The sequence below is a fragment of the Adiantum capillus-veneris genome, chromosome 1 (assembly GCF_014529385.1).
Source record: "Adiantum capillus-veneris isolate H3 chromosome 1, ASM1452938v2, whole genome shotgun sequence".
NCBI classification, from domain to species: domain Eukaryota; kingdom Viridiplantae; phylum Streptophyta; class Polypodiopsida; order Polypodiales; family Pteridaceae; genus Adiantum; species Adiantum capillus-veneris.
The window spans coordinates 186149112-186173479 of record NC_140931.1 but is presented as its reverse complement, the minus strand read 5'-3'; the positions used below and the strand labels follow the sequence as shown (position 1 = coordinate 186173479).

Here is a 24368-nt window from a genome sequence, read left to right as displayed (position 1 = left end):
CGCTAAGAAGGTCAAGGAGGAGATTGACAACCTAATGTAGGCGGGATTCATAATAGAGGTAGCAAGTAGTGACTGGCTAGTCCCAATAATGGTTGTACCCAAGAAGAGTGGGAAGTTGAGCATGTGTTTTGACTATAAAAAGCTGAATTCCCAAACAATCAAGGACCCATTCTCACTCCCATTCATAGATATAATGCTAGATAAAATAGCAAGACACAAAATGTATAGATTCATGGATGGCTATAGTGGCTATAATCAGTTGAGAATTGCACCAAAGGACAGAGCAAAGACAACCTTCGTCACTAAATGGGGAGCTCCCCATTCATGTACCTAAAAATGAAATTCGGACTGTGCAATGCTTAAGCTGCCTTTCAATGATGTATAATGGAGATTTTCAATGAGTCTCTACACAAGTTTTTGGCTATTTTGGAAAATGCCTTTACAATCTTTTTAAAAGAGGGAATGCATCTCCTATTTTGGAAATGGTCTTTGAGAGATGCAAGGAAAAGAGGATTTGTCTAAACCCAATTATGTCATTCTTCATGGTGTGGAAGGGACAACTTCTAGGACATATTTGTGTTTAGAATGGAATTCAAATAGTGGAATTTAAAGTCAAGTCTGTTGAGTAAGCTTGAACACCAACAAATGTATTTGAACTTAGTTCGTTCCTATGGTATATCATTTTTATTGCCAATTCATTCATATGTTTGCAACAAAGGCTCTTCCATTGTAGGAACTCACCCGGAAGGGAGTGAAGTTCATTTGGACCTAGGACTATGAGGCAAGTTTCGAGTGCTTGAAGGAGGTGATCTGCACAAGAAGCCAATCCTTCGTCAACCAGACTGGGAAGTAATCTTTCATGTATATGCAAATGCGTCTAGAATGGCGATGTGAGCAATATTGGCCTAGCCTGATAAGAAGATAGACTACCTAGTCTACTTTGCTAGTCGCAAGTTTAATTCATCTTAACAAGGATACTCAACAATCGAAACAATTGCACTTGGAATGGTTTTGAGTGCAACAAAATTCAAACACTATTTGCGAGGCAATTTTTTTGATTCTATGTTTATCATCAGGCTCTCCTATTTTTTATTAGCAAAGTGATTATTTAGGGTACAATAATCAAATGGGTGATGTTCCTAGTGGAGTTTGAGTTTAAGATATTCCACAAGCCAAACAAGACTCACTGTGGTGCAGTTTTTTATCAAGAAGTATAGAAGGCATCTTACACACATTGATGGGGGATGATCGAGTGGATATTGAGTTGTTTCAAAATACGACAGCGGATGGGCCGTATCTAGAGTGACAGGATGTGTACGATTTCCTTCAGTTTTGGGGATTTCCATAGGAATGGTCCAAGACAAATAAAGAGACACTAATAATTAAGAGTCTAAAGGTTACCATCAACAGAGAGACATTATACAGATTAGGAATTGATGGGGTGCTTCGATGGTGTGTGCCTATGCAAGGAAGGATGTACATCATAATTGAAGCTCATAGTGGGAGTAATGATGTGTAGAGAGAGAAGAGTGCTACAATGGCGTGTAGGGTGTTGCACAAATAGGTAAGCGAGGTTGCAAAAGGTACTTTATGTGCGCAATGATGGAGGATTTATAGTGTGCTTGTAGAGGGGAAGAGTAAGAGTGCAAAAAAATAGAATGGCAACAAATACGTAAGCACGAGAGGATAGGGTAATGTTACTATTGCAATGAGAATGAGTAGAACGGTAATGATAGTGAGTAATGGGCATGAAAAGCTTTTATTGCATGCATTGTCTTGCATGTTTTTTGAGGTTGATTGGACCATTGATGCGACTCTCCCTTTGTGCCTTGATTTCGACGTTGACGTGGTACTTTTCTTCTTTGTTGTGAGAATCCTTCCTCGTACTTTGTGATGATTTATTGCTTCATGTGATGATTGCATTTTTGCTGCTTGGCATACAACTTTGTGAGTTGGCACAATTTCTTACTACATATGGCAATGCCCCTTCCATTTTCAAATTTGGCTTCTTGTATTTCATGTTCCCCTAGGCCAAGAGCATCGGATCTCCCTTTTGAACTCCCTTCTTGATGCCTTGAACAAGATGTTTCTTATCTTTGCTTTGCTTGACATGTTGATGCCAGAGTGCATACTTCCTCACCTTTTCCTCTAGAGTCAAAAAATCTAGCCTCTCTCTGAGTGTGTGGGTGTTGCCCAACTCATATTCAATAGTGGCCCTAAGACTTGGAAAATAGAATTTAAATGGCACATTGTATTCCCAGAGATATATTGACTTGAATGGTGTTTGTGAGTGGTGATGTTGAAAGTTGTCGTAACAAATAGATATCCCAAGAAGTCCTTTTTTTTGCACCATGGTAGTGAGAATATGCTTCAAGGTCTTGCTAGAACCCTCAATTTGACCATTTCTTCCAGGACCATTAATACTTGATCAAGAATTTGTTCATCAACAACTTCACCACTTCATTGATGAATTCTATGCCATTATAACTAGTTCCAAAGGATAGTCATACCTCGTTATGTTCTCATGGATGAACTTGGTCATTCGGCAAGTGGCCATGTCCGGTAATGCCTTAGCATCCACCCACTTTGTAACATAGTTGGTTGCCACCACAATATATCCATTTTTGCCTTTGTGGTCTTGAAAGGGCCCATAAAGTGGAGTCCCCATTTCATGAAGGGTTCCAACAGTGCTATTGAATGTAGTGGCATCAAGTCCTTTGCTATCAACCTTTCCAATTGTTGACATAGATCACTTTGCTTGGCCAACTTCTTGGCATCTCAAAACATTGTGTCCCGCCACAAATCTACTTGTCAATCTTCAATCCTATGATATTTCTAAAAAGTGACCTCTTGTGTCTCTTTCATGAGCTCCTGCCAATATGCCTACCCTCTTTGGTTCATACACACACCTTCCCAATACACCATCCTTGCCCAACATGTATAAAACCTCATGATATGGACTGAAAAGCCAAAGCCTTCCGCTTTACAAAAGTCCATCATGTGGGACACTTGAGTGTCTTCAAGGAATACACAATGTTGTTCCACGTAGTCTGTTGTGATAAGCAAAAGACAAGCTTACATCAGGAACTGATCCTCAATGCCCTATAAATCTTCTTCTTGAGCTGAGATTGCTCGTGAAAGAAGATATACTCCAAAGTGATTCTTCCAGGGATCAAATTAAACTCTTAGACGAGAAGCATCCATCATGTAGCACTCTTCCTTTTATCTAAACCTTATTAATAACAAAGAGTAATACTTGATGATCTATAAAGAAAATGAACTTATTACCCAATAGATAATGGTAAAATTTCTCTAGTAGAAAGGCGTAGCGATAGCAAGGAGACGACACAATGCATGATAATTCAAATTAGTCTTCTTTTAAAGTTGAAGGCTTAGGGATAGCAAGGAGAGGACACAATGCATGTCAACTCAAATAAGTCTTCTTTTAAAGTTGATGGCTCTATCTTGCACCCCATGTGTTTTCTCTTTCCTCCCATGTCATTCATCTCTCTCTCTCTCTCTCTCTCGCTCAATCTCTCTCCTAAAGGTAAGTAATGCTTTAACCAGAGGTGAATAGTGCTTTAACCAATCATCTTCAATGAATTAGGTTGACTTTGTAAAAAAAATGATAAATTAGGAGCAATCCACGTGGATCAATATCTATCAAGTCTCTCTCTCTCTCTCTCTCTCTCTCTCTCTCCTCTTCTCAAAAACTAGGTCTTGTGTTCAATAGTCGTAGATTGGTTCTACGTCCAAATTTTATTATTATCGTGTTTCTCTCTCTAGAAGGTAAAAAACGCTGCGTTCAATCACCTTATTATATACAAGTAGGGTTGATTCCTGCAGCATCGCCATCGCGAGTCTGTCTCACCTCGTCCTCAACCTCGTCCATTGCCAAAGCAGCTGTTTTTTACTTCATAACTGGACGCAGTCAGTATTGTTCCGATAGGAGAGTTCATGCAGCTCTGTCTGCTGTATATCCGTCAAACGCGTCCGCTCTCTTCCTCTGTTTCCGAGCCCTAAGGAAGCTTCTTCTCAAGCACAGGGAAGCTATACGCAGGAACAAGCAGGCTGGAGTAGGAGGCCTTCTGAAAGGCCTGACATGGAGGTGGATGGAACTTCATCTCGGCCCAATACGAACAAAAGAAGCTTTGTTCGGCCTGCAGTGTGCACATATTACATGGAAGGCAGATGTAATCGCAATCCCTGCAATTTTCTTCATCCAGACGATCCCTCTGCAGTAGCTAGTCACACAGGTGCTTTCAATGGTAAGCGTCCCAATTTTACCCCTGATGATTCCAGTTTCCAAGGAGGGACCAACAGGCGTAATGTTTGGGGAAGGCTTCGGGGCAGCAAAGCTGGAAAAGTGTCTGCTTTAGGTGAAGCTCGGCATGGCAAGCCACGGGATAAGCTCTGCCACTTTTTCCTTCGTGGTAATTGCAACAAAGGAGATCAGTGCAATTTTGTGCATTCATACACCAATTCTGACGAAATCAGCTTCATGACGCAACTCTCGGGCCATGGAAAGGTTGCCCATTACCCTGCTTCATCAGCAAATAGTCATTGTAATATGGACGGTCTTATTTGCTGTTAGCATCTTCACTTGCTATGATCTTTTAAATGCGATTCGACATTCCTTCAAAGCAATGAATCAGCCTGGTGACGTGTGACAGGCAGTGAGAGCTATTGCGCTTCCGGCAGGATCCAACAAGCTTTATACTGGAGGGCAGGATGGAACGATACGGGTGTGGGATTGTGACACAGGGCAGGTATTTACAGTTTTTCGGGTTTTCATTGCATCCTTTTCCACAATCTCCTCGAGATTTGTTATCTTCTTATGTCTGGTTGCTCAATTATTTCAAGCTCAGTTGTGTTTAAGAAAGGTAAAGAGACATGTACTTAAGGGTAACTTGGGAAGGACATCAAGGCTTGCATGATTGAAAGCCAATAACTCTTTGACAAAATCGTATGGGTTTATTTGACACACGTAAGCAATAAGGTCCTCAAGTCATAGGTGCGTGTAAAGTTGTAAGTAGACAAACCAAGGAATGTGCACAAGCAATAAGGTGCCTTAAGTCATAGGTTTTCGTGAGTAGAGAATCAAAGGAGATTTTATTGACCTCATGAATCAAACTAATCAAGCGATCAGCATGGGCTTGAGGACAATACATTGCCTTGTCTTGAGGTCGACAATAGTAGTCCATGACAAGCAACGTTCTCCATGGGCATTTGGGTGCGGTGAGTTGCAATCTAATCTAATTTTGCTCTTTTGGTTCAATGTTACGAGCTCAGTAGAAGATGTGTTATAAGCTTGCAATTGCATGTCTGTCAAAGTTATAGCGTCTCAAGTGAATAGCCCAATGTGATCTCATTATTTATTTGGCTTTAGGTAATTATTTTACTTATTTGTCAAAGTTTTGGGTAGGGCAATTTGCTGTGGGGGCTCGTTTATAAGAAACATCCAGCCCCCATTGTATTATCATCTATTTCATCCCTCTCTCTTTCTCTCTCGTGTATTCCCTTCTCATTGTACGCTTCCGCATCATGGACTTCGACATGGTATCAGAGCATTTGTGGGAGAATAGCACCCGTTGAGAAGAGGATTGGAAGTTGACGGTAGCTCTTGGAGTCTGTCACAAACTGATGACATGGCAGTGCTCGGACACAAACACACATGCTGACTGCTGACGTGGCAGTACAGATAGACTGTACGGACGCCCGCTTTATGCACTAATAGACTGACATGGCAGTTGTACGGAAATCCAACTTTTTCATTGACAGGCTTGGCAGGTGGTACGGATAGGCCTGCTTTTTGCGCTGACAGCTGTACGAAAATTTCGTAAATTACGCTGACTGCTTTTACTGTAGATTTTTGATACAGTTGCTTTTGGGAACTATTGCTTTTGAATTTGAAGCTTTTGGGGCTCTGCTTTTAGCACCCCTTGTAAACCTTTATAAGTGGCCTTAGGGGCTCGTCCGCGGGCTCTTTGTACTTTGCACACAGATTAATATAAAAATAAATACCGAAAGGGGCGTCAGTCTTCGAGGCCAGTACCTCTTGACACGGAACTACGCCGGGCAGTGTCGTCTTTTGTAGATTGTTTTGAAGTGAATCTCTGCTGTGTCCACTCCCAGCCTTCATGCATCGTGCATCGGGCGCGCTTCCGTCTTCATCGCTCTATCTTACAGGGCATACGTCATCATTGCAGAGCTCGGCCCACACTCATTCGACCACTATCGGCACTCTCATTGACTGATCACTGGAGCTACGGAGATCTAGATGGCCACGATTGAGGAGAGGGGCTACACAGCATCGACGGAGATTAGAGCAGAGGATTCGAGCCACTCTCTCGATATCCAGTGTCACAAGGCGGGCACCACGTGCCAATAGAAAAGAACAGACTGAACAGACTTTTAGCACTTAAATAACAACTGAATTGAGAGAGAGAGAGACGACACGTGACACGGAGTGGTGGAATTCCACCCCAGAGAGTATTGGCCCCAAACCTTGGCGCCCCTTTCGATATTTCATTATATTACTGCTGATTCGCAAAGTACAACAGCCGGGGAGCACTTGCTCTGCAATCTGCGCGCTAAAAAGTGCCAGAGAGGGTCCCCAAGGCTCATATTTAAAGGCCCAAAGCCTAAAAGCATCAAATATGAAAAGTTGACCCCAAAAATTCACTTTCCTAAAATTTCGGGATTTCCCTAAAAATCCGCTGCGAATTCCGGAACGTCCGTACAGGTGCCACATCATCATATTTTGATATGCAAAGTCTTTTGAGCGTGTTTTGCTTTATTTTTAATGCCTTTATGTCACTTGGGGCCCCATCGGACGGGGTCCCGATAAGTTGGTAGGACTTCTTCTTCTGTTACTTGTTCTTCTTAGGGTTTCTAGAATTAGGGTTGGCAGGGTTTAGGGTTAGGGTTTTCAGAATTAGGATTTGCAAGTTTTAGGGTTAGGGTTTCTAGAATTAGGGTTTCAACAATTAGGGTTTCTGGCAGAAATTAGGGTTAGGGTTTTTTGCTCTCGGGCAGCCACGCCATCTGTAAGTTGGCTCCATTCTTTAGGCTTTGACACGTCAGCAGTTTGTTACATCTCCCCTTCTTGAAAGAGAGTAATCGTCCGCGATTATAACATATCTACAAAACAACTCAAGTTAGCTAAAAAATTTCCGAGGGACATTCCGAGGGACAATCAGTTTGCTCTTTTTATTAAGGAGTTAGCTTCTCCTTTCGGCTGTTTTGATCAAGGAGTTAGCTTCTCCTTTCTGCTGTTTTGATCAAGGAGTTAGCTTCTCCTTTCTGCTCTTTTGATCAAGGAGTTAGCTTCTCCTTTCGTCCAGATCGGAACTCTTGATATTCCGGCGTAGTAAAATTAGCTATCACACCCAGACCGTACTGATCTTCCACGGGTGTCTTGATGCACTAAAATTACATACCTAGGCAATCTCATCCAACTAGGAATATTTAGTAATTGGCACATCACAATGCAACACAAATGCTTACATATGCATGTTACAAGACACAACAAACGCCGCCGCTGAGCACTCCCCCGAGACAAATGGTCTGCAGTATGAAGCTACTCAACTACTACCTCGTCACTCCCCCCCGCAAATAACCTAAGAAGGTTCGGGCCATGAGCTCAGAGGACTGCACAACCAAACGCTCCCTAGACCGCAGTCTGCGTCGCTTGGAGGTTCAAGCATACAACCAAACGCTCCCCAGGCATCGGCCTGCGTCGTTCGGAGGTTTTCTAGCATACAACGAAACGCTCCCCAGGCATCGGCCTGCGTCGTCTCGAGGTTTTCAAACATACAACGAAACGCTCCCCAGGCATCGGCCTGCGTCGTCTCGAGGTTCAAACAATACCAAAACAGTATTTCTCACTTCTCCACCCGGGAGTAAAATCACCAATCATTGAAACCAGTATTAACCCAGAGTCAAACAATTCAAATCGGCATCAAAACAGGTTCAAAACAGATACCATCCATTTCAAACAAATTCCAAACAGGATCACCAAACAAGATCAAACAGAACTTAAACTTAAAAAGCAATCTCGACATCAGTCGAGCTCGAAAAGTTGATTGACTTCCCATCCTCAAACCTGCATAAAAAATTAGGGCCAGGTTTCTTCCATAGGGTCGTAGCCGAGCACAGCATGGTCCGTTAGCTCTTGGACAGACAATGTTGCTTTGGCGGCGATGGTAGTCCTAAGATAGCAATCGCACTAAACCTCCAAGGTCATCTGCTCGTGAAGAGACATCTTCTGAGAGATGTCGAGAAATTTCAAGGTATAATCTGCTAGGGTTTCCATGGCAAGTATCTCAGGATACCCCACTTTGCCAGAAGTTGCACTTCGAAGGAAGATGTCAGAAACCATATAACTTCGGGCAAAAATTTTCTTGAAAGCTTGCCAAGTACTTGGAGTATGCTGCTTGGTAGCTGTAAACATCTACATCTGCATGGCACTGCTTCTGAGAAAAATAGCGACTTGAAACAAATCTGGATCCTTCTCTTCCAAGTGATCTTAATTGGCTTATGCCCTGTAAGACATGAGCGGTGAAGACGGAAGCGCGCTCGATGCGCGATGAAGTATGGGTGGGAGTGGCTAATAAGTCCGGTAAAATTCCAATAGCTCTGTTTGCTCTTTTGTAGGACCGGTATGCTTTCAGAAAAGCACACACCTGATACTCTGATACCACTGTCACAAGGTGGGCACCACGTGCCAATAGAAAAGAACAGACTAAACAGACTTTTAGCACTTCAATAACAACTGAACTGAGAGAGAGAGAGAGAGAGAGAGAGAGAGAGAGAGAGAGAGAGAGAGAGAGAGAGAGAGAGAGAGAGAGAGAGAGAGAGACGACACGTGACACGGTGTGGCGGAATTCCACCCCAGAGAGTATTGGCCCCAAACCTTGGCGCCCCTTTCGGTATTTCTTTATATTACTGCTGATTCGCAAAGTACAACAACCGGGGAGCACCTGCTCTACAATCTACGTGCTAAAAAGTGCCAGAGAGGGCCCCCAAGGCTCATATATAAAGGCCCAAAGCCTAAAAGCATCAAATATGAAAAGCTGACCCCAAAAATTCACTTTTCTAAATTTCCCTAAAAATCTGCCGCGAATTCCGGAACGTCCGTACAGGTGCCAAATCATCATATTTTGGTATGCAAAGTCTTTTGAGGGTGTTCTGCTTTATTTTTAATGTCTTTATGCCACTTGGGGCCCCATCGGACAGGGTCCCCATAAGTTGGTAGGACTTCTTCTTCTTAGGGTTTCTAGAATTAGGGTTGGCAGGTTTTAGGGTTAGGGTTTCCAGAATTAGGGTTTGCAAGTTTTAGGGTTAGGGTTTCCAAAATTAGGAATTCAGCAATTAGGGTTTTTGGCACAAATTAGGGTTAGGGTTTTCTGCTCTCGGGCAGCCACGTCATCTGTAAGTTGGCTCCATTCTATAGGCTTTGACACGTCAGCAGTTTGTTACATCCAAAGTGCAGATGAGGATGGGTTCTAGTAGTAGTATCTAGTTCTTTTGTACCCAGATATGGTATTAGATGCACCATTTTGTAACAGATTGGTCTCATAGGTCTTTGGCCTTTTGAAGACGTAATATAGCATTTCATTTCATTTCTCTCTCTCTCTCTCTCTCTCTCTCTCTCTCTCTCACACACACACACACACACACACACACACACACACACACACCCAGGCTACACATTATATCATGATGTGGCGTTTCTAACCTCGTTTTCGTTTTGAACTGATGAGTGTTTCCATTTCATGCACAAGAGCCGTTTCAGTTTCCTGGTAACTATGCCCTAACCCCTTCTGGGCCACTTGACAATAATCTGCAAGTTGATAAACTTCTTTTGTCTCTTTTGCTATGGTTTAGGCCCCTTCCGCTTGGTCTCGTCCTCTAGGCCATGCAACGTCATCAATTTATGACATACCACCCCTCTTGAAAGAATTGTGATCGCCCTCGATTATGCTTGCAAAACACACATAGGACAAAAACTAGTTCAGCAGATACTGACTCTAAGTACTGTTGTACTAGACCACGTATATTTAACACTTACATGAAGACGCCATTCACATCACATTCACATCGCTATCCCTGTCGAGATCTTAGATGAGAGTCCTGATCATTGTAACTTATTTAGCAATCACATCTGGACCGCACTGAAGTTTTTATGGATGTCTTGATCTACTAAATCTTGTTACTATCACATCCACATCACCCCTCAGGTGAGCAAGACAAAATGATGTAGTTATTTCGCCTTCAGCACACTCAAACCACACACATAAGAGAGCACATGTCACCAGCGTGTGACTACTATCTATCCTTTTTGTTGATTTCCTTCTTATTATCTATTTACTTTCACTTTTTGGAAACACCCCTCGGGAAATCTAACTGCCCTGCATTGCATAGCTAGTGTGGAACTGTCCAGAGGGAGTCCAGGCCTGAGGGCAAGAGAGCACTAAGGTTGGACAAGGACTATGGTTAGCCAAGTGGGGTCATTGACTAGCCAAAGTGGAATCCTTTGCTACAGAGGCTACATTTCAGTTCTGGATGTGGCCCCATTGTACAAAGACGGATGACCTAGAAAGATACAAGGGCAGCATCTCCTAAAATTTAGGGAACTGCTATTTTGGGACCTGAAAATGTGTTGACGTCATTACCTCCGGAATGACAAAGGGAACATTTTCTTGCCCTGCTGCAAAGTCAATTGACGCACCAGTTGAGATATTTTTAGCCGGGAATGCCCAAAGTCGGAAAATGTGCCATGTGGCACTCTGTGAGCATTTTGCTACTCCTGGCCAGAGAGGGGGCGCCTAAAATGAGAGAGGAGGCTGATTTTCAGAATTTGTCACAAGTTAAGAGCTATGGAGTGCTTGCTTTCCCTCTTATGCACAGTGCGGTGCCAGGAGTGATGCCCTACACTCTACGCACTGCCCTCTCTCTCCCCTTTGGCAGTATGTTATGCCCCACTAGTGAGCTTTTCATTTGACCAATGTACATTGTGTGGGTTCATGCGCGATTGCCGAGGCAAGAGCCTCTTGCACAGGTACTGGATTAGCTAGCGGCTAATCCCCCGCGGGTACAGGTGAATTCGGAGAGGTTTCACGCCAGAAATCTCGTCCGATTCAAAGGGCAAGTAGCCCTACAGGTGCGGGAGCTCGAGGACTTGCTACGGATGCGACCGGCACGCGAAACGGAGCCCGAAACAGTAAATTACAGCCTGCTGTGTATTTTTGCAGGTTTAGGGTTTTGGCCCTAAATGGACCCTAATACCCCCAGGAGGTTCGGGGACGCAAGGGGACCGCTGTACAGGTGATCTGGCGCATTTTCGGGGCTGAAAACAGAGAATTCAGCGTGCTGCAGATTCTCGCCAGGTTTTGTAAAGTGCTTGTATGCGTCGGGAAGGTCAGTCAATGCGTGGGAATACTGACTGTGAAGTGTCCTAGTACAGTTATGTTGTCGAAATCAGGCCGGAACAGTGGAAATTCAGCCGAGTTTGTGCGGGGCAGCTTGTAGGGAACCACAACGTTTATTCCCTCTTTTGAACAATAAAGAAATACCGAAAGGGGCGCCTAAGTTAGGGGCCAATCTGGTGTCGATCTACTCATACAGGTGCAATCTAGCAACCTGTATCCCTCTCCCCTTTGTTGTGTCTTGAAAGTACAGGTAAAATAGACGACTAATAATGGGTGAAAGCTAAATCAAGGTTTGAAGTAAAGTCTACCGCCCTTTTTGGATTGAACAGGCCGGTTTCATGGTTCCATCGACGGGATTAAATCACTTTTTCCCATACAAGTGAGCCTGGGTCAGATTGGGCTTGAAGACACAGGGGATCATAGACCAGACACAGGAAATTGCAATTATGGCTGACAGACCAGATGTTGTGACTGAAGAGGTTTCCTCTATACAGGGTCAACAGACACATGAAGTGGGTGAGTCCTCAAGACCACCACAGACGGATGATGATATATTCAGGACCCAGTTGGCTACTGCTATGGCTATGTTCACACAAGTAATGCAGAACCCGAGGTTTTTAGCCTTTCTGCAACCTCCTGTTCCGTCTCAGCAAGTTGGGTCACTGGATCATATTCAAAAGCCTGTTAAGGCTCGAGTACAGGTGATTCATACCGCACAGTCAATGGAAACACCTGTACACTTGACGGAGAACATGCAGTCTCCACAACCTGTGCCTAAGGTGCAAGAACAGGTGGCTGAGATGCCAGTATTTCAAGCTGTACCAGTTCAGCCCGCCACCTTTCAGCAGCCTATAGTTGGTTCTAATGGGCAGGGAAGCAACCTACAGGCTATGCAACAGGTCTTCCCACCACCTTTAGTACACCCTGGCTATTTTGGAGGTGGATCGGTATTCCAGAGCATGGCTGGTCATGCACCTGGAAATCAGTTTTACACGCCAGGAACAGTGTTCGGGAGTGCTCAAACGATGATGCCTAACCCCATGTATGGTGTCACGGGCATGCTACCAGGGTTTCAGAGCACTCAGGGCCAATTTGGGATGCCACAAGCAAATTTTGGTATGGCTGGAATTACAAATCAGCAGCCAAATATGGCATTTCCAGGTCTAGTTAATAGCAGCCAAGGAACACAGATGAACCCTAATAGTGTTCCCATGTTTCAGTCACTTCCATATGACAATTTGACGCCACTGGAGAGGCCAACTCTGTACAAAGAAGGTGGCAAAGGTGTGTCATTCACGACCTTTACAGGGTTTGATGATAGGAAGAAGGCTCTCTCATTCCTCCAGCAGTTTGACAAGGCCTATGCAGGGGGAAACTTTACAGAGGCTTCAAAGGTCCGCAAGGCAGCCACTTTCTTGACAGGGAATGCGGGACAATGGTGGACAACTTTATTGCTTCAAAGGCAAGCTCCGTCCACATGGATTTACTTCAAGCAGATTTTTGCAGCAGCATGGTTATCTGATGACTTTGAAGCAGATGGCATGACAGAATGGCACCAGCTTAATGCTGCTAGTTGCAAGAATCTGGATGATTACAATCGGAAGTTTTGGAAAGCTCTACTTCCAGTAACTTCCTATAGGTTTGTGCCATTGATAGAATAGATTGAAAAATACTGTTGTGGCCTACCTAAAGGATTGAGAAAGTACTGTACGAAGACAAAAGTCACTACCTTGACGCAGCTCATCGAGGTAGCAAACACTGGCAATGGTTTGCTTAAGGGAGAAGATTGTGAATTTAACACTGGCGTCAAGGCAGGATCAGGCAAGAACAATTCAGCCAAGAAGCACGTTCCCAATGAGGCTCCTAAAGGGACTCAGGAGTCAGCCAACACAGGAAAAGATAAAGCTACGGTTGAATTAGAAAAGGGACCAGCAAAGAAATGGAAAAGACGTTTTCCTCGCAAGTCAGAAGAGCAAAAGAAGGTCCTGAGGACAGAGAACAAATGCTTTATATGTGAGCAGCCTGGCCACATTGCTTACAACTGTCCTACAAAGAAAAGGCCAGCTGATTCTGAAGACAAGGAGGACAGGAAAGGAAAGAAGCCCATGGTTGGTCTAGTGCCAGATATGGTGGGCGACAAGCCAAATTCAGATGCAAGTGAGATTTGCAGAGCATGGGGAAAGGTTAGAGATCAAACAGTGGTTATTTTCTTTGACCCAGGTGCGAAAGCCAACTTCATTTCCCCAGAATTGGCTTCAAAATTGGGAATCAGACCTGAAGAGATGGGGTATACAGCAGAGGCAGGTTTGGCATGTCCTGGCCATACAGAGGTTGTGACACCCATCATTGGAAAATTGCGCCTACATATCGAGTCCTATGTAGATGCTGAAGAATTTTACATCATGCCACTGGACGGATGTGATGTGTTGCTAGGTATTCCTTGGTTGTTTCATGTACAGGGAATCATGGATGCCTACAACAAAAAGATCACTGTACAGAGCAGGGGAAAGACTCACAATCTGGATGTAAAGCTTAAAGGGGAGTCTATTCCTACTGTATCAGCTTCTGCTATTACTTCTGTAATGAAAAAGCATCTTTCTGCGTACTTGGTTTTTGCACGTGAAGTGTCAGATTGTGATGAATCAAATTTATCTCTGCTAGATAAAGAAAGGTCAATGTTTTTACAACAATATAGTGATTGTTTTTCCGATTCATTACCGTCTCAATTACCGCCAGAGAGACCCGAGGACCATGCGATAGATTTGGTGCCAGGCAGTAGCCCACCAAATAAGCCTCCGTACAGGGTTAGTGTGGCTCAACAGAAAGAGATAATGGGCCAAGTACAGGAGCTGTTAGAAAAGGGGCTGATTCAGCCCAGTTCATCTCCATTCTGTTCTCCAGTGTTGTTGGTGCAGAAAAAGGATGGCTCATGGCGCATGTGCATCGACTACCGTGCACTAAACAAGAATACCATCAAGAATAGGTTCCCTATACCTAGAATTGATGATATTATGGACAAATTAGAAGGAGCAGCTATGTTTAGCAGGATAGATCTAAAAAGTGGGTACCATCAGATCCGCATTAGATCAGAGGATGTGCACAAGACTGCTTTTAGAACAACGTTTGGCCTTTACGAATTTTTAGTGATGCCCTTTGGTCTCACAAATGCTCCTGCTACGTTCAATAGGATGATGGACAGAATTTTCCGTCCACACCAGCAGTTTGTTGGTACATTCTTTGATGACATGATAGTCTACGCAAAGAATGAAGAGGAGCATAAGCATCACTTGGCCATTGTGTTCGAAGAGCTATGCAGTCATAGGTTGCTCATCAATGCAAAGAAGAGTGAATTTTTTTATGGAAGAGATTCATTTTCTGGGACACATTGTCTCAAAGGATGGTGTCAGAATGGATCCTGCAAAAGTTGAAGCGATCAAGTCATGGCCAGATTTGAAGACGGTGCACGATGTCCGAAGTTTCTTGGGACTATGCTCCTACTACAGAAGGTTTATCCGAAATTTCGCTGAGATTGCTTCACCTTTACATGCTCTTCAAAAGAAGGCGGTCACTTTTAGATGGACACAGAAAGAGATTTCAGCTTTTAATCTCTTAAAGGAAAAGATGACTTCAGATCCAGTCATTGTGTTGCCAGATCTTAGGAAGTCATTTGTGGTCCAGTGCGACGCGTGTGGTAGTAGCATTGGTGCAGTGCTAATGCAAGATGGCAGGGTAGTATCCTATGAGAGCAGAATTTTGCAAGGGCCAGAGATGACCATGCAGGTCTATGAGAAAGAGTTACTGGCTGTGATTCATGCGCTCTTAAGTTGGAAACACTACCTGCTAGGTGCAGATTTTGTTGTCCAAATGGACCATCAGACCTTGCGATACTTCTTGACACAAACAAAGTTATTTGAGAAGCATATGCGATGGGCAAATATTTTGTCCATGTTCCATTTTCAGATTGTGCATGTGGAAGGCAAGAAGAACGTTGTGGTTGATGCCTTGTCAAGGAAGCCACAAATTTCAGCTGTGTCAATTCCTTATCATCATGAACTTGATGATATGAGAGAACAATATGCAAATGATGAAGATTTTGCAAGGGTCTTCGAGCAGCTAATGGATGGACAACGTCATGAACACTATCTTCTTAAAGACGGGTTCAGATGATGCATGGCAGATTGTGTGTCACAAAGCCATTGCGACGCAAAGTTATGGAAGAGAGTCATGTCCCACCGTATGCAGGGCATCGTGGTATCGATGCTACAGTTAAAGCGGTTGAGACATTCTTCTACTGGCCTACATTGAGAAGAGATGTAGATGCCTTTGTGCGAGAGTGCCTAATTTGTCAGAAGGTCAAGTTTGACAGGCAAAAGGCTCCAGGGTTATTGCAACCACTACCTATTCCAGATAAACCATGGGAAAGTATTGCTATGGATTTTATCTTTGATCTTTCGAGAACGTAGACAGGAAACGAGGGTATTTGGACTATTATTTGCAGATTCAGCAAGCAGGCTCATTTTATTCCTGTCAGGAAGAAGATAAAGCCAGATCAGATGGCACGCTTGTTTATGAGCAATATTTTCAAGTATCATGGCATGCCACAGTCGATTGTTAGCGACCGTGATCCACGCATGACAAGTTTGTTCTGTAGAGGCTTGTTTGAGAATATGGGCACCACGCTCAAATTCTCTTCGTCATTTCATCCTCAAACAGATGGGCAGTCAGTAGAGGCAAATTCTACTGTCCTAGATCTGCTGAAGTGTTATGTGTCAGAGCATAAAGGAAAGTGGGAGCAGTATTTGCCATTGGTGGAGTATGCATACAATAATACAGTGCATACATCAACTGGCAAGGCACCCTTTGAGATAGTTGAAGGTGGCAAGAAAGTTCCTCCCATACTGCATACAAAGGACAAGATATTTGAAGCAGATAAGTATGTTCAGGACATGGATGAAATGTACAAGAAGGTCAAAGTGGCCTTAGAAAAGACTTAGGCAAAGCAAAAGAAAGCAGCTGATCGTCACTGTCGTGAAGTGGTATATTCACTTGGTGATTGGGTGCTCTTACTCTTTGAAAAGGCAAGATTAAAGAAGATGAAGGGCAAGGAAAGACCGTTTCCAAAGCTCAGCATGCGTTATTATGGCCCTTTTCAAGTGTGCGACATAATCAATGATGTTGCATATAGGCTGAAATTGCCCGACAGTTGGAAGATTCACAATGCATTTCATGTGAGTCTTCTCAGACCCTATGTGGGTGATGTGCCAGAAGATATGCCAGTTGAAGATCAGTCGGAAGTCGAGGAACTTGACGAGATCTTGGTCCCCGAACAGATTTTGGCACACAAAGAAAGGAAAGTGAAAGGCAAGGTTGCTAGGCGTTACTTGGTAAAGTTCAGAAACTATCCACCAATGGATGCTAAGTGGATGGAAGAAGGTGAACTTGCAGAGTCACCAACTGTGTTATCACTTTACCTTGAAGCCTTCGATTTGCAACCTACCTTGACCCCTTGAGTTTCAGAGCTACATGGATTGTCAGTGTGACAATGGCTTTTGAAACAAATGATGTACATGGTATTTAAAGTGAGCTCAAATGAAATACCTGTCACATGAATGTTAGAGCTGTTCAGATTGTCAGTTTGGCAATTGCTCAATGCCAGAGTGCGAAGCTACCACTATGTCATTGGGACAGGGTTCACACGCAGGCAATACATGAGTCGACGAGGTGTTGAATACACCAGGGTTGACAATGAGCATGTATGTGTCGTACATGTGTCGACAGGTGTTGAATACATCAATGTTGACTGTGATCATGTACGACATAGATGCAAACGAGGACGTTTGAGATTTCAAGAGGGGGGTATGTCACCAGCGTGTGACTACTATCTATCCTTTTTGTTGATTTCTTTCTTATTATCTATTTACTTTCACTTTTTGGAAACACCCCTCGGGAAATCTAACTGCCCTGCATTGCATAGCTAGTGTGGAACTGTCCAGAGGGAGTCCAGGCCTGAGGACAAGAGAGCACTAAGGTTGGACAAGGACTATGGTTAGCCAAGTGGGGTCATTGACTAGCCAAAGTGGAACCCTTTGCTACAGAGGCTACATTTCAGTTCTGGATGTGGCCCCATTGTACAAAGAGGGTCGGATGACCTAGAAAGATACAAGGGCAGCATCTCCTAAAATTTAGGGAACTGCTATTTTGGGACCTGAAAATGTGTTGACGTCATTACCTCCGGAATGACAAAGGGAACATTTTCTTGCTCTGCTGCAAAGTCAATTGACGCACCAGTTGAGATATTTTTAGCCGGGAATGCCCAAAGTCGGAAAATGTGCCATGTGGCACTCTGTGAGCATTCTGCTACTCCTGGCCAGAGAGGGGGCGCCTAAAATGAGAGAGGAGGCTGATTTTCAGAATTTGTCACAGGTTAAGAGCTATGGAGTGCTTGCTTTCCCTCTTATGCAGGGCATCACTCCTGGCACAGTGCGGTGCCAGGAGTGATGCCCTGCACGCTACGCACTGCCCTCTCTCTCCCCTTTGGCAGTATGTTATGCCCCACTAGTGGGCTTTTCATTTGACCAATGTACAGATGTGTGGGTTCATGCGCGATTACCGAGGCAAGAGCCTCTTGCACAGGTACTGGATTAGCTAGTTGCTAATCCCCCGCAGGTACAGGTGAATTCGGAGAGGTTTCACGCCAGAAATCTCGTCCGATTCAAAGGGCAAGTAGCCCTACAGGTGCACGAGCTCGAGGACTTGCTACGGATGCGACCGGCACGCGAAACGGAGCCCGAAACAGTAAATTACAGCCTGCTGTGTATTTTTGCAGGTTTAGGGTTTTGGCCCTAAACGGACCCTAATACCCCCAGGAAGTTCGGGGACGCAAGGGGACCGCTGTACAGGTGATCTGGCGCATTTTTGGGGCTGAAAACAGAGAATTCAGCGTGCTGCAGATTCTCGCCAGGTTTTGTAAAGTGCCCGTATGCGTCGGGAAGGTCAGTCAATGCGTGGGAATACTGACTGTGAAGTGTCCTAGTACAGTTATGTTGCGGAAATCAGGCCGGAACAGTAGAAATTCAGCCGAGTTTGTGCGGGGCAGCTTGTAGGGAACCACAACGTTTATTCCCTCTTTTGAACAATAAAGAAATACCGAAAGGGGCGCCTAAGTTAGGGGCCAATCTGGTGTCGGTCTACTCATACAGGTGCAATCTAGCAGCCTGTATCCCTCTCCCCTTTGTTGTGTCTTGAAAGTACAGGTAAAATAGACGACTAATAATGGGTGAAAGCTAAATCAAGGTTTGAAGTAATGTCTACCGCCCTTTGTAGATTGAACAGGCCGGTTTCAGCACATGTAACAAATTCATTTTAGGAACCCCATGTAAAAGTACTTCTTTACATAAAGTCATTCAACAAAATTCTGTCAGCCCGTTAGTATCCTTGAAATCTCAAAGGAAATCAGCAACTTTATTTCTCGAGGTAACCCGTGACAAAAGGAGCGGAGTAACTCCCCTCTTGTGTAGTCCTTATCGCACAAGATTCAACCTGCTGATTGATTGATAACTCTTGGAAAAGTCCATGATAAACCAAAAGCTTCAAGGTAAAGCTCTAGTATGTGAAGTATTTGCGAAGTCCTCCTCCTCCATCCACTTGGCATCAAGAGTCGGATAATTCGTGAACTTGGCCAAATACCGTCGTGTCAGCTTACCTTTCACTTTTCTTTCCTTGTGAGTCAGGACGTGTTCAATGAATGAGGATCTCCTTTGTCTCTTCCACTTTGGGCTGCTCATTTGGCTCCCTGTCTATTGACACTTCACCTTCGAAAGGTCTCAATAGACTCACATGAAATGCATTGTGGATCTTCCAAGTATCTAGTAACTTCAGGCTCAAGGATACATCTTTCTCGTTTCTTATATCTGGAAAGGTCCATTGTATTGCATACGTAACTTTGGAAAAATCCTCTCCTTACCCTTCCGTTTCCGTAGACGTGCCTTTTCAAATTGGAGTAGCACCCAATCATCTTCCTTGAGTTGCAAGTCACGTCGATGCTTGTCTGCTGGCTTCTTATGCCGTGCTTGAGACTTCTCTAAAGCCTCCCGTACCTTGGCAAAAGAAGTGTCTAGATCTTCTGTGTATTGATTTTCTTCAAAAATCTTCTCTTTGGTGCTCATAATGGGTGGAACCTTCTTGACACCCTCGTAATCTCAAATGGTGCCTTTTTCGTAGGCGTATGAACTGTGTTATTGTAGGCAAACTCCACGAAGAGCAAATACTTCTCCCATTGAGCATAATCTCAAATGGTTACTTCCCCGTACACGTATGAACTGTCATTGTAGGACTCCACCAAGGGCAAATACTTCTCCCATTGAGTCTTCTGATAAGAGATGTATGACTTTAACAAGTCCAAGATCACTGAATTGGCTAGCCCATCTGTCTGTGGATGAAATGAGGACGAGAATTTAATCCTTCTACCTATATTCACCCAGATTGCCCTCCAAAACAAACTCGTGAAACGGGGAACTGTGTCTGCAACTATAGATTGAGACATACCATGTAATCTGAAAATTTGTGAGACAAACAGCTTAGCCAAATGGTCGGCCTTAATTGTCTTCTTGACCGGAATAATGTAAGGTGCAGCGGAATTGAAATGGTGAAGATATAGGTTTTACACTTCCACAAATCTTTTACTTCTATTTGTCACAAAGTGATGATGTGGCATGACGTAAAGGACGGACTCTGGACAAAGAGGGGGTCAGAGCTCTACTAAAAGATGCAAAAGAAGTTGTATTGACTTGAATAACCAATCCGAGAGGCCAAAAATGGAAGGATATCCATTTTATAAGTTGTGCAAACTTATGGGGTCTTGTCCGCCGATGGGGCCAACAGGACAAAAGGCTAAAAGAGGCGTGGAAGGGTTGACGATGTGGCGATTGTACGGACTCTCGATTTCCATTGATGATGTGGCAAGCCGTATGGATCTTTGCGATTTGCGCTGTTGACGTGACACCTATACGGATTTTCGCAAATCGTGTTGGCTCTCCCTAACGCTAGTTTTTGAGCCAAGATACTTTTAGACTTGAAGCTTTTCATATGTATCGGTTTTGGAATGCCTAGGGCCTATAAATTGAGTGCTAGGGCCTCAGTCTCAGGCAGATAAGCTTGAGAGTGCTGCTAAGGCGAGGACCCTCGGACATCGTACTTTGTGAAGCATTAATGATAAAGAAATATTGAAAGCCAGTCTTTGGGGGCATTCTCTCTGGGTGCGGACGTGTCGTTCACTTTTTTCAGTTTGCTTACGTGTGTTGTGGTAGATTCCTAGCTTGGAGTGTCTGTCTGTCTCAGTGGTGTCAGAGCACAATCGATTCTTCTCCTACGAAGGATCCGATCCCTTTACTCAAACACACATGGATTCAGTTGACGAATCCCGCCGGGAGGAAACTATGGTACCCGAATGAAACGAAAGCACGGAGTGGATCTCTCGGCTACATGGACCGCCTACAGTGTAACAAACTTGGACACGCCAAGTCTAGAATGTGTCGCGGCACGAGAGAGATTTACTTAAAAACACTTCACATAATTAAATTACAGTTCAATTTTGAGTCGACACAGCCCGGCGTAGTTCCGTGCCCAGAGAGATTTGCCCCAAAGACTGTCACCCCTTTTGGTATTTCTTTTTGTATCGACAAATTGAGCAAGTACAATTGCCCTGGGCTCTCCTCTGCTCACTGGCTTGTCAGGTCTTTGTGTGAGCGAGAGAGAGCCTAGGGTCTTATTTAAAGGTCCTTGGCCTTGGAAAAGCAGTTTACATGAAAAGCTTCAGTCCAAAAAGCATCTTGTGCCAAAAGCTACTGCCCAAAACAGCCAGCACAATTCGTGGAATTCCGTACACCTGCCACGTCATTAGCGCAAATCGTGGGCGTCCGTACAAGCAGCCACATCAGCAACACTTATGCATTATTTTAATGTCTTTGGCCCCTCGACAATTGCCCATAAGTTGGAACATTTTTTATTAGTTGGTCATGCCACGTCAGCAGTTTGTGACATACTCCCCTCTTGAAAGAATGGCAATCGCCCTCGATTACGCTTGCAAAACATACAAAGGCCACAAATGTAACAAACTTGGACACTCCCAAGTCAAGATTCTATCGTGACACAGCAGAGATTCACTTCAAAACAATTCACAGTTTACAATTCATTCGACACGGCCCGACGGAGTTCCGTGCCTAGAGATATTGGCCCCAAAGACTGGCAATCCCTTTCGGTATTGCTTTTTGTATTAATTTGAGTTCAAAGTACAAGGGAGTGGGAGGGTTCTCACTCTCAGACTCTGCGTCCAGATGCCTTGAGGAGTGGGAGCCCTACCCGCTTATTTATTTGTTTACAAGGTTGCCAAAAGCAGAGCCCCAAAAGCTTCCCTTTTAAAAGCTCTTAAAATAAAGCAAGCTCTCAAAAGCTTCTAAAAGAAAACATTGCGTAGAGAAAAAACTGCACTTTCGTACGATTGCAGTACACTGCCATGTTAGCCTGCTTTTCACATTTTGCACCGCAAATTGTGGAGGTCCGTACGGTGATGCCATGTCAGCATGACAACGGGATTTCCGGGTTCTGCCGCCAGCCAGTGTGTATATGTGTGTGCGCGCGCTACTCACTGGCCACGTGCGCTACTCACTGGCCACGTCATTGGTTTGTGACATACCCCACTCTTGAAAGCATTGTAATCGCCCTCGATTATGCTTGTAAAACAGACACATGCCATAAACTGTCTTAGCAGACACGGACTGTTAGTACTGACGCACTAGGAACACACATCTAGCACATGTACGAAACGATAGTCACATCACAGGACATCATAGGACATCACATGACAAATCACATTCAAAAGTTTATTGGATCTCAGACCATGATTAATCGGCAACGTATTTAGCAATCGCATTCAGATCCACTTGGGACCTTATAGATGCCCGATTAACTAATCCTTATTGCAATCACGTCTATCGAGATCTTTTAGACCAAAATGCTGCAGACATTTCGTCTATCAGTTCTTGCACCTAGACAAGTCAAGAACAAATCAATATCATATTATCGGAAATTCCAATTCATAAAGTCATACAACAGAATACTGTCAATTCACAATATCTTCGAAACTCAAAAGAGACATGAGTGACTTTAGTATCAAAAATCGGTGCAATCCGTTGACAAAGGAGTGGAGCGACTCCCCTCTTGTGTATACCCACTGCACCAAATTCTGCCCAACTGAGTTCGGGGTTCAATTTTGGAATAGACTATGCTAAACCAAATGCTTCAAGGTAAAGGTTCACAATCTGAGGAGTATCTGCCAGGTCCTCCTGCTCCATCCACTTCGCATCCAATGCGGGATAGTTCTTGAATTTAACCAAGAACCGCCTTATCATTTTACCTTTTACCTTTCGTTCTTTATGTGCCAAAATCTGTTCTGGAACGAGTATCTCCTCGTTTTCCTCCACTTTGGTTGCTCATCAGGCTCCCCATCATCGGGCACATCGCCTTTAAAAGGCTTCAGGAAACTCACATGAAAAAAGCATTGTGAATCCTCCAAGTATCGGGCAGCTTCAGTTGAAAGCATACGTCATTTATCTTTTCGCAAATCTGGAAAGGTCCATAGTATCTCATGCTAAGCATTGGAAAAAGCCGCTCCTTTCCCTTCTTCTTTCTCAGGCGTGCCTTCTCAAAATGTAAGAGCACCCAATCGTTCTCCTTTAATTTCAAATTGCGACGATGTCGATTTGCTGCCGTTTTGTGTCTTCCTTGAGATTTTTGCAAAGCCTCTGTCACAAACTGCTGACGTGTTAAAGCCCTGAAGAAGGGAGTCAACTTGCAGATGTCGGCTGAGGGGCCTAAACCCTAAGAAGAGCAAGTAACAAAAGAAGTCCTACCAACTTATGGGAACCCCGTCCGATGGGGCCCCAAGTGACATAAAGATTAAAATAAAGCATGACCCGCAGCTCATGACGTGGTAGTTTTCGAAAATTGCACTGACATGATGATGTGGCAAGTTGTACGGATTTTCGCGTTTTGCGTTGGTTGATGACGTGGCAGCTGTACGGATTTTCGTAAATTACGCTGGTAGCTTTTGGCATTGCTTTTTGGACCAGAAGCTTTTGAGTTTGAAGGCTTTTCATGTAAGTGCTTTTCAAGCTAAGGGCCTTTAAATATGAGGTTAGGGCTTATTCTCTAGCATGCTTCCTGGAGAAGGTGCAGAGTCTGGAGTAACGGCTTGTACTGTGTTGATGCAATATAAAGAAATACCGAAAGGGGCGCCAAGGTTTGGGGCCAATACTCTCTGGGGTGGAATTCCGCCACTCCGTGTCGCGTGTCGTCTCTCTCTCTCTCTCTCTCTCTCTCTCTCTCTTTCAGTTCAGTTGTTATTGAAGTGCTAAAAGTTTGTTTAGTCTGTTCTTTTCTATTGTCACGTGGTGCCCGTCTTGTGACACCCGATCTTTCACTTTGCCCTAAGTGTGGCAAAGTTTTGCACTTTCGTTCATTTGATTCGGTTCTGGCCCCACGCAATGTGGTACCAGTTTTGTTTTCATCTGCTTTTTCTGCCACGTTCCTTTGCTGCGCTAGAACTCTATGGCCTGTCTTTAGTTTGTTCTTGCTCGCCCTTATGGGGCACTTTGTGGAGATGTGTCCAATTTCCCTGCAACCAAAACACTTCCCCTCTTTGAGATAGATTTCCCTTTCTCTAAGAGTCAATCGGGGACGTGTATCTTTCTTTTCTTTGTCCTAGGAACTCTTTCTCTTTCTACTTTCATTGTTAGAAGTCTGTTGGGTTCTCTAACTCAAGATCTCATCGATGGGGTAAGTCAAATTTCCCGAATGTATTGCAAAACCCCGTTTCGCATGACCCATAATTCTTGAATAGATTTGACTTTTGTTCCAGGCAGTAGTCTCGGATCTGTG

The 24368-nt window shown here is 44.1% G+C and overlaps 1 protein-coding gene across 1 annotated transcript in view; it reads left to right on the top strand.

The window, feature by feature from the left end:
• Positions 1 to 3798: 3798 nt before the first annotated feature.
• The window catches only part of LOC147466164 (zinc finger CCCH domain-containing protein 17-like), a 75816-nt gene continuing 55246 nt past the window's right edge, over positions 3799 to 24368 (top strand). The window contains exons 1-2 of the mRNA XM_086524505.1: positions 3799 to 4528; positions 4674 to 4769. Of these exons, the coding sequence (XP_086380631.1) occupies positions 4103 to 4528; positions 4674 to 4769 (522 nt within the window). The 5' untranslated portion in view covers positions 3799 to 4102. The remainder of the gene's footprint in view (positions 4529 to 4673; positions 4770 to 24368) is intronic.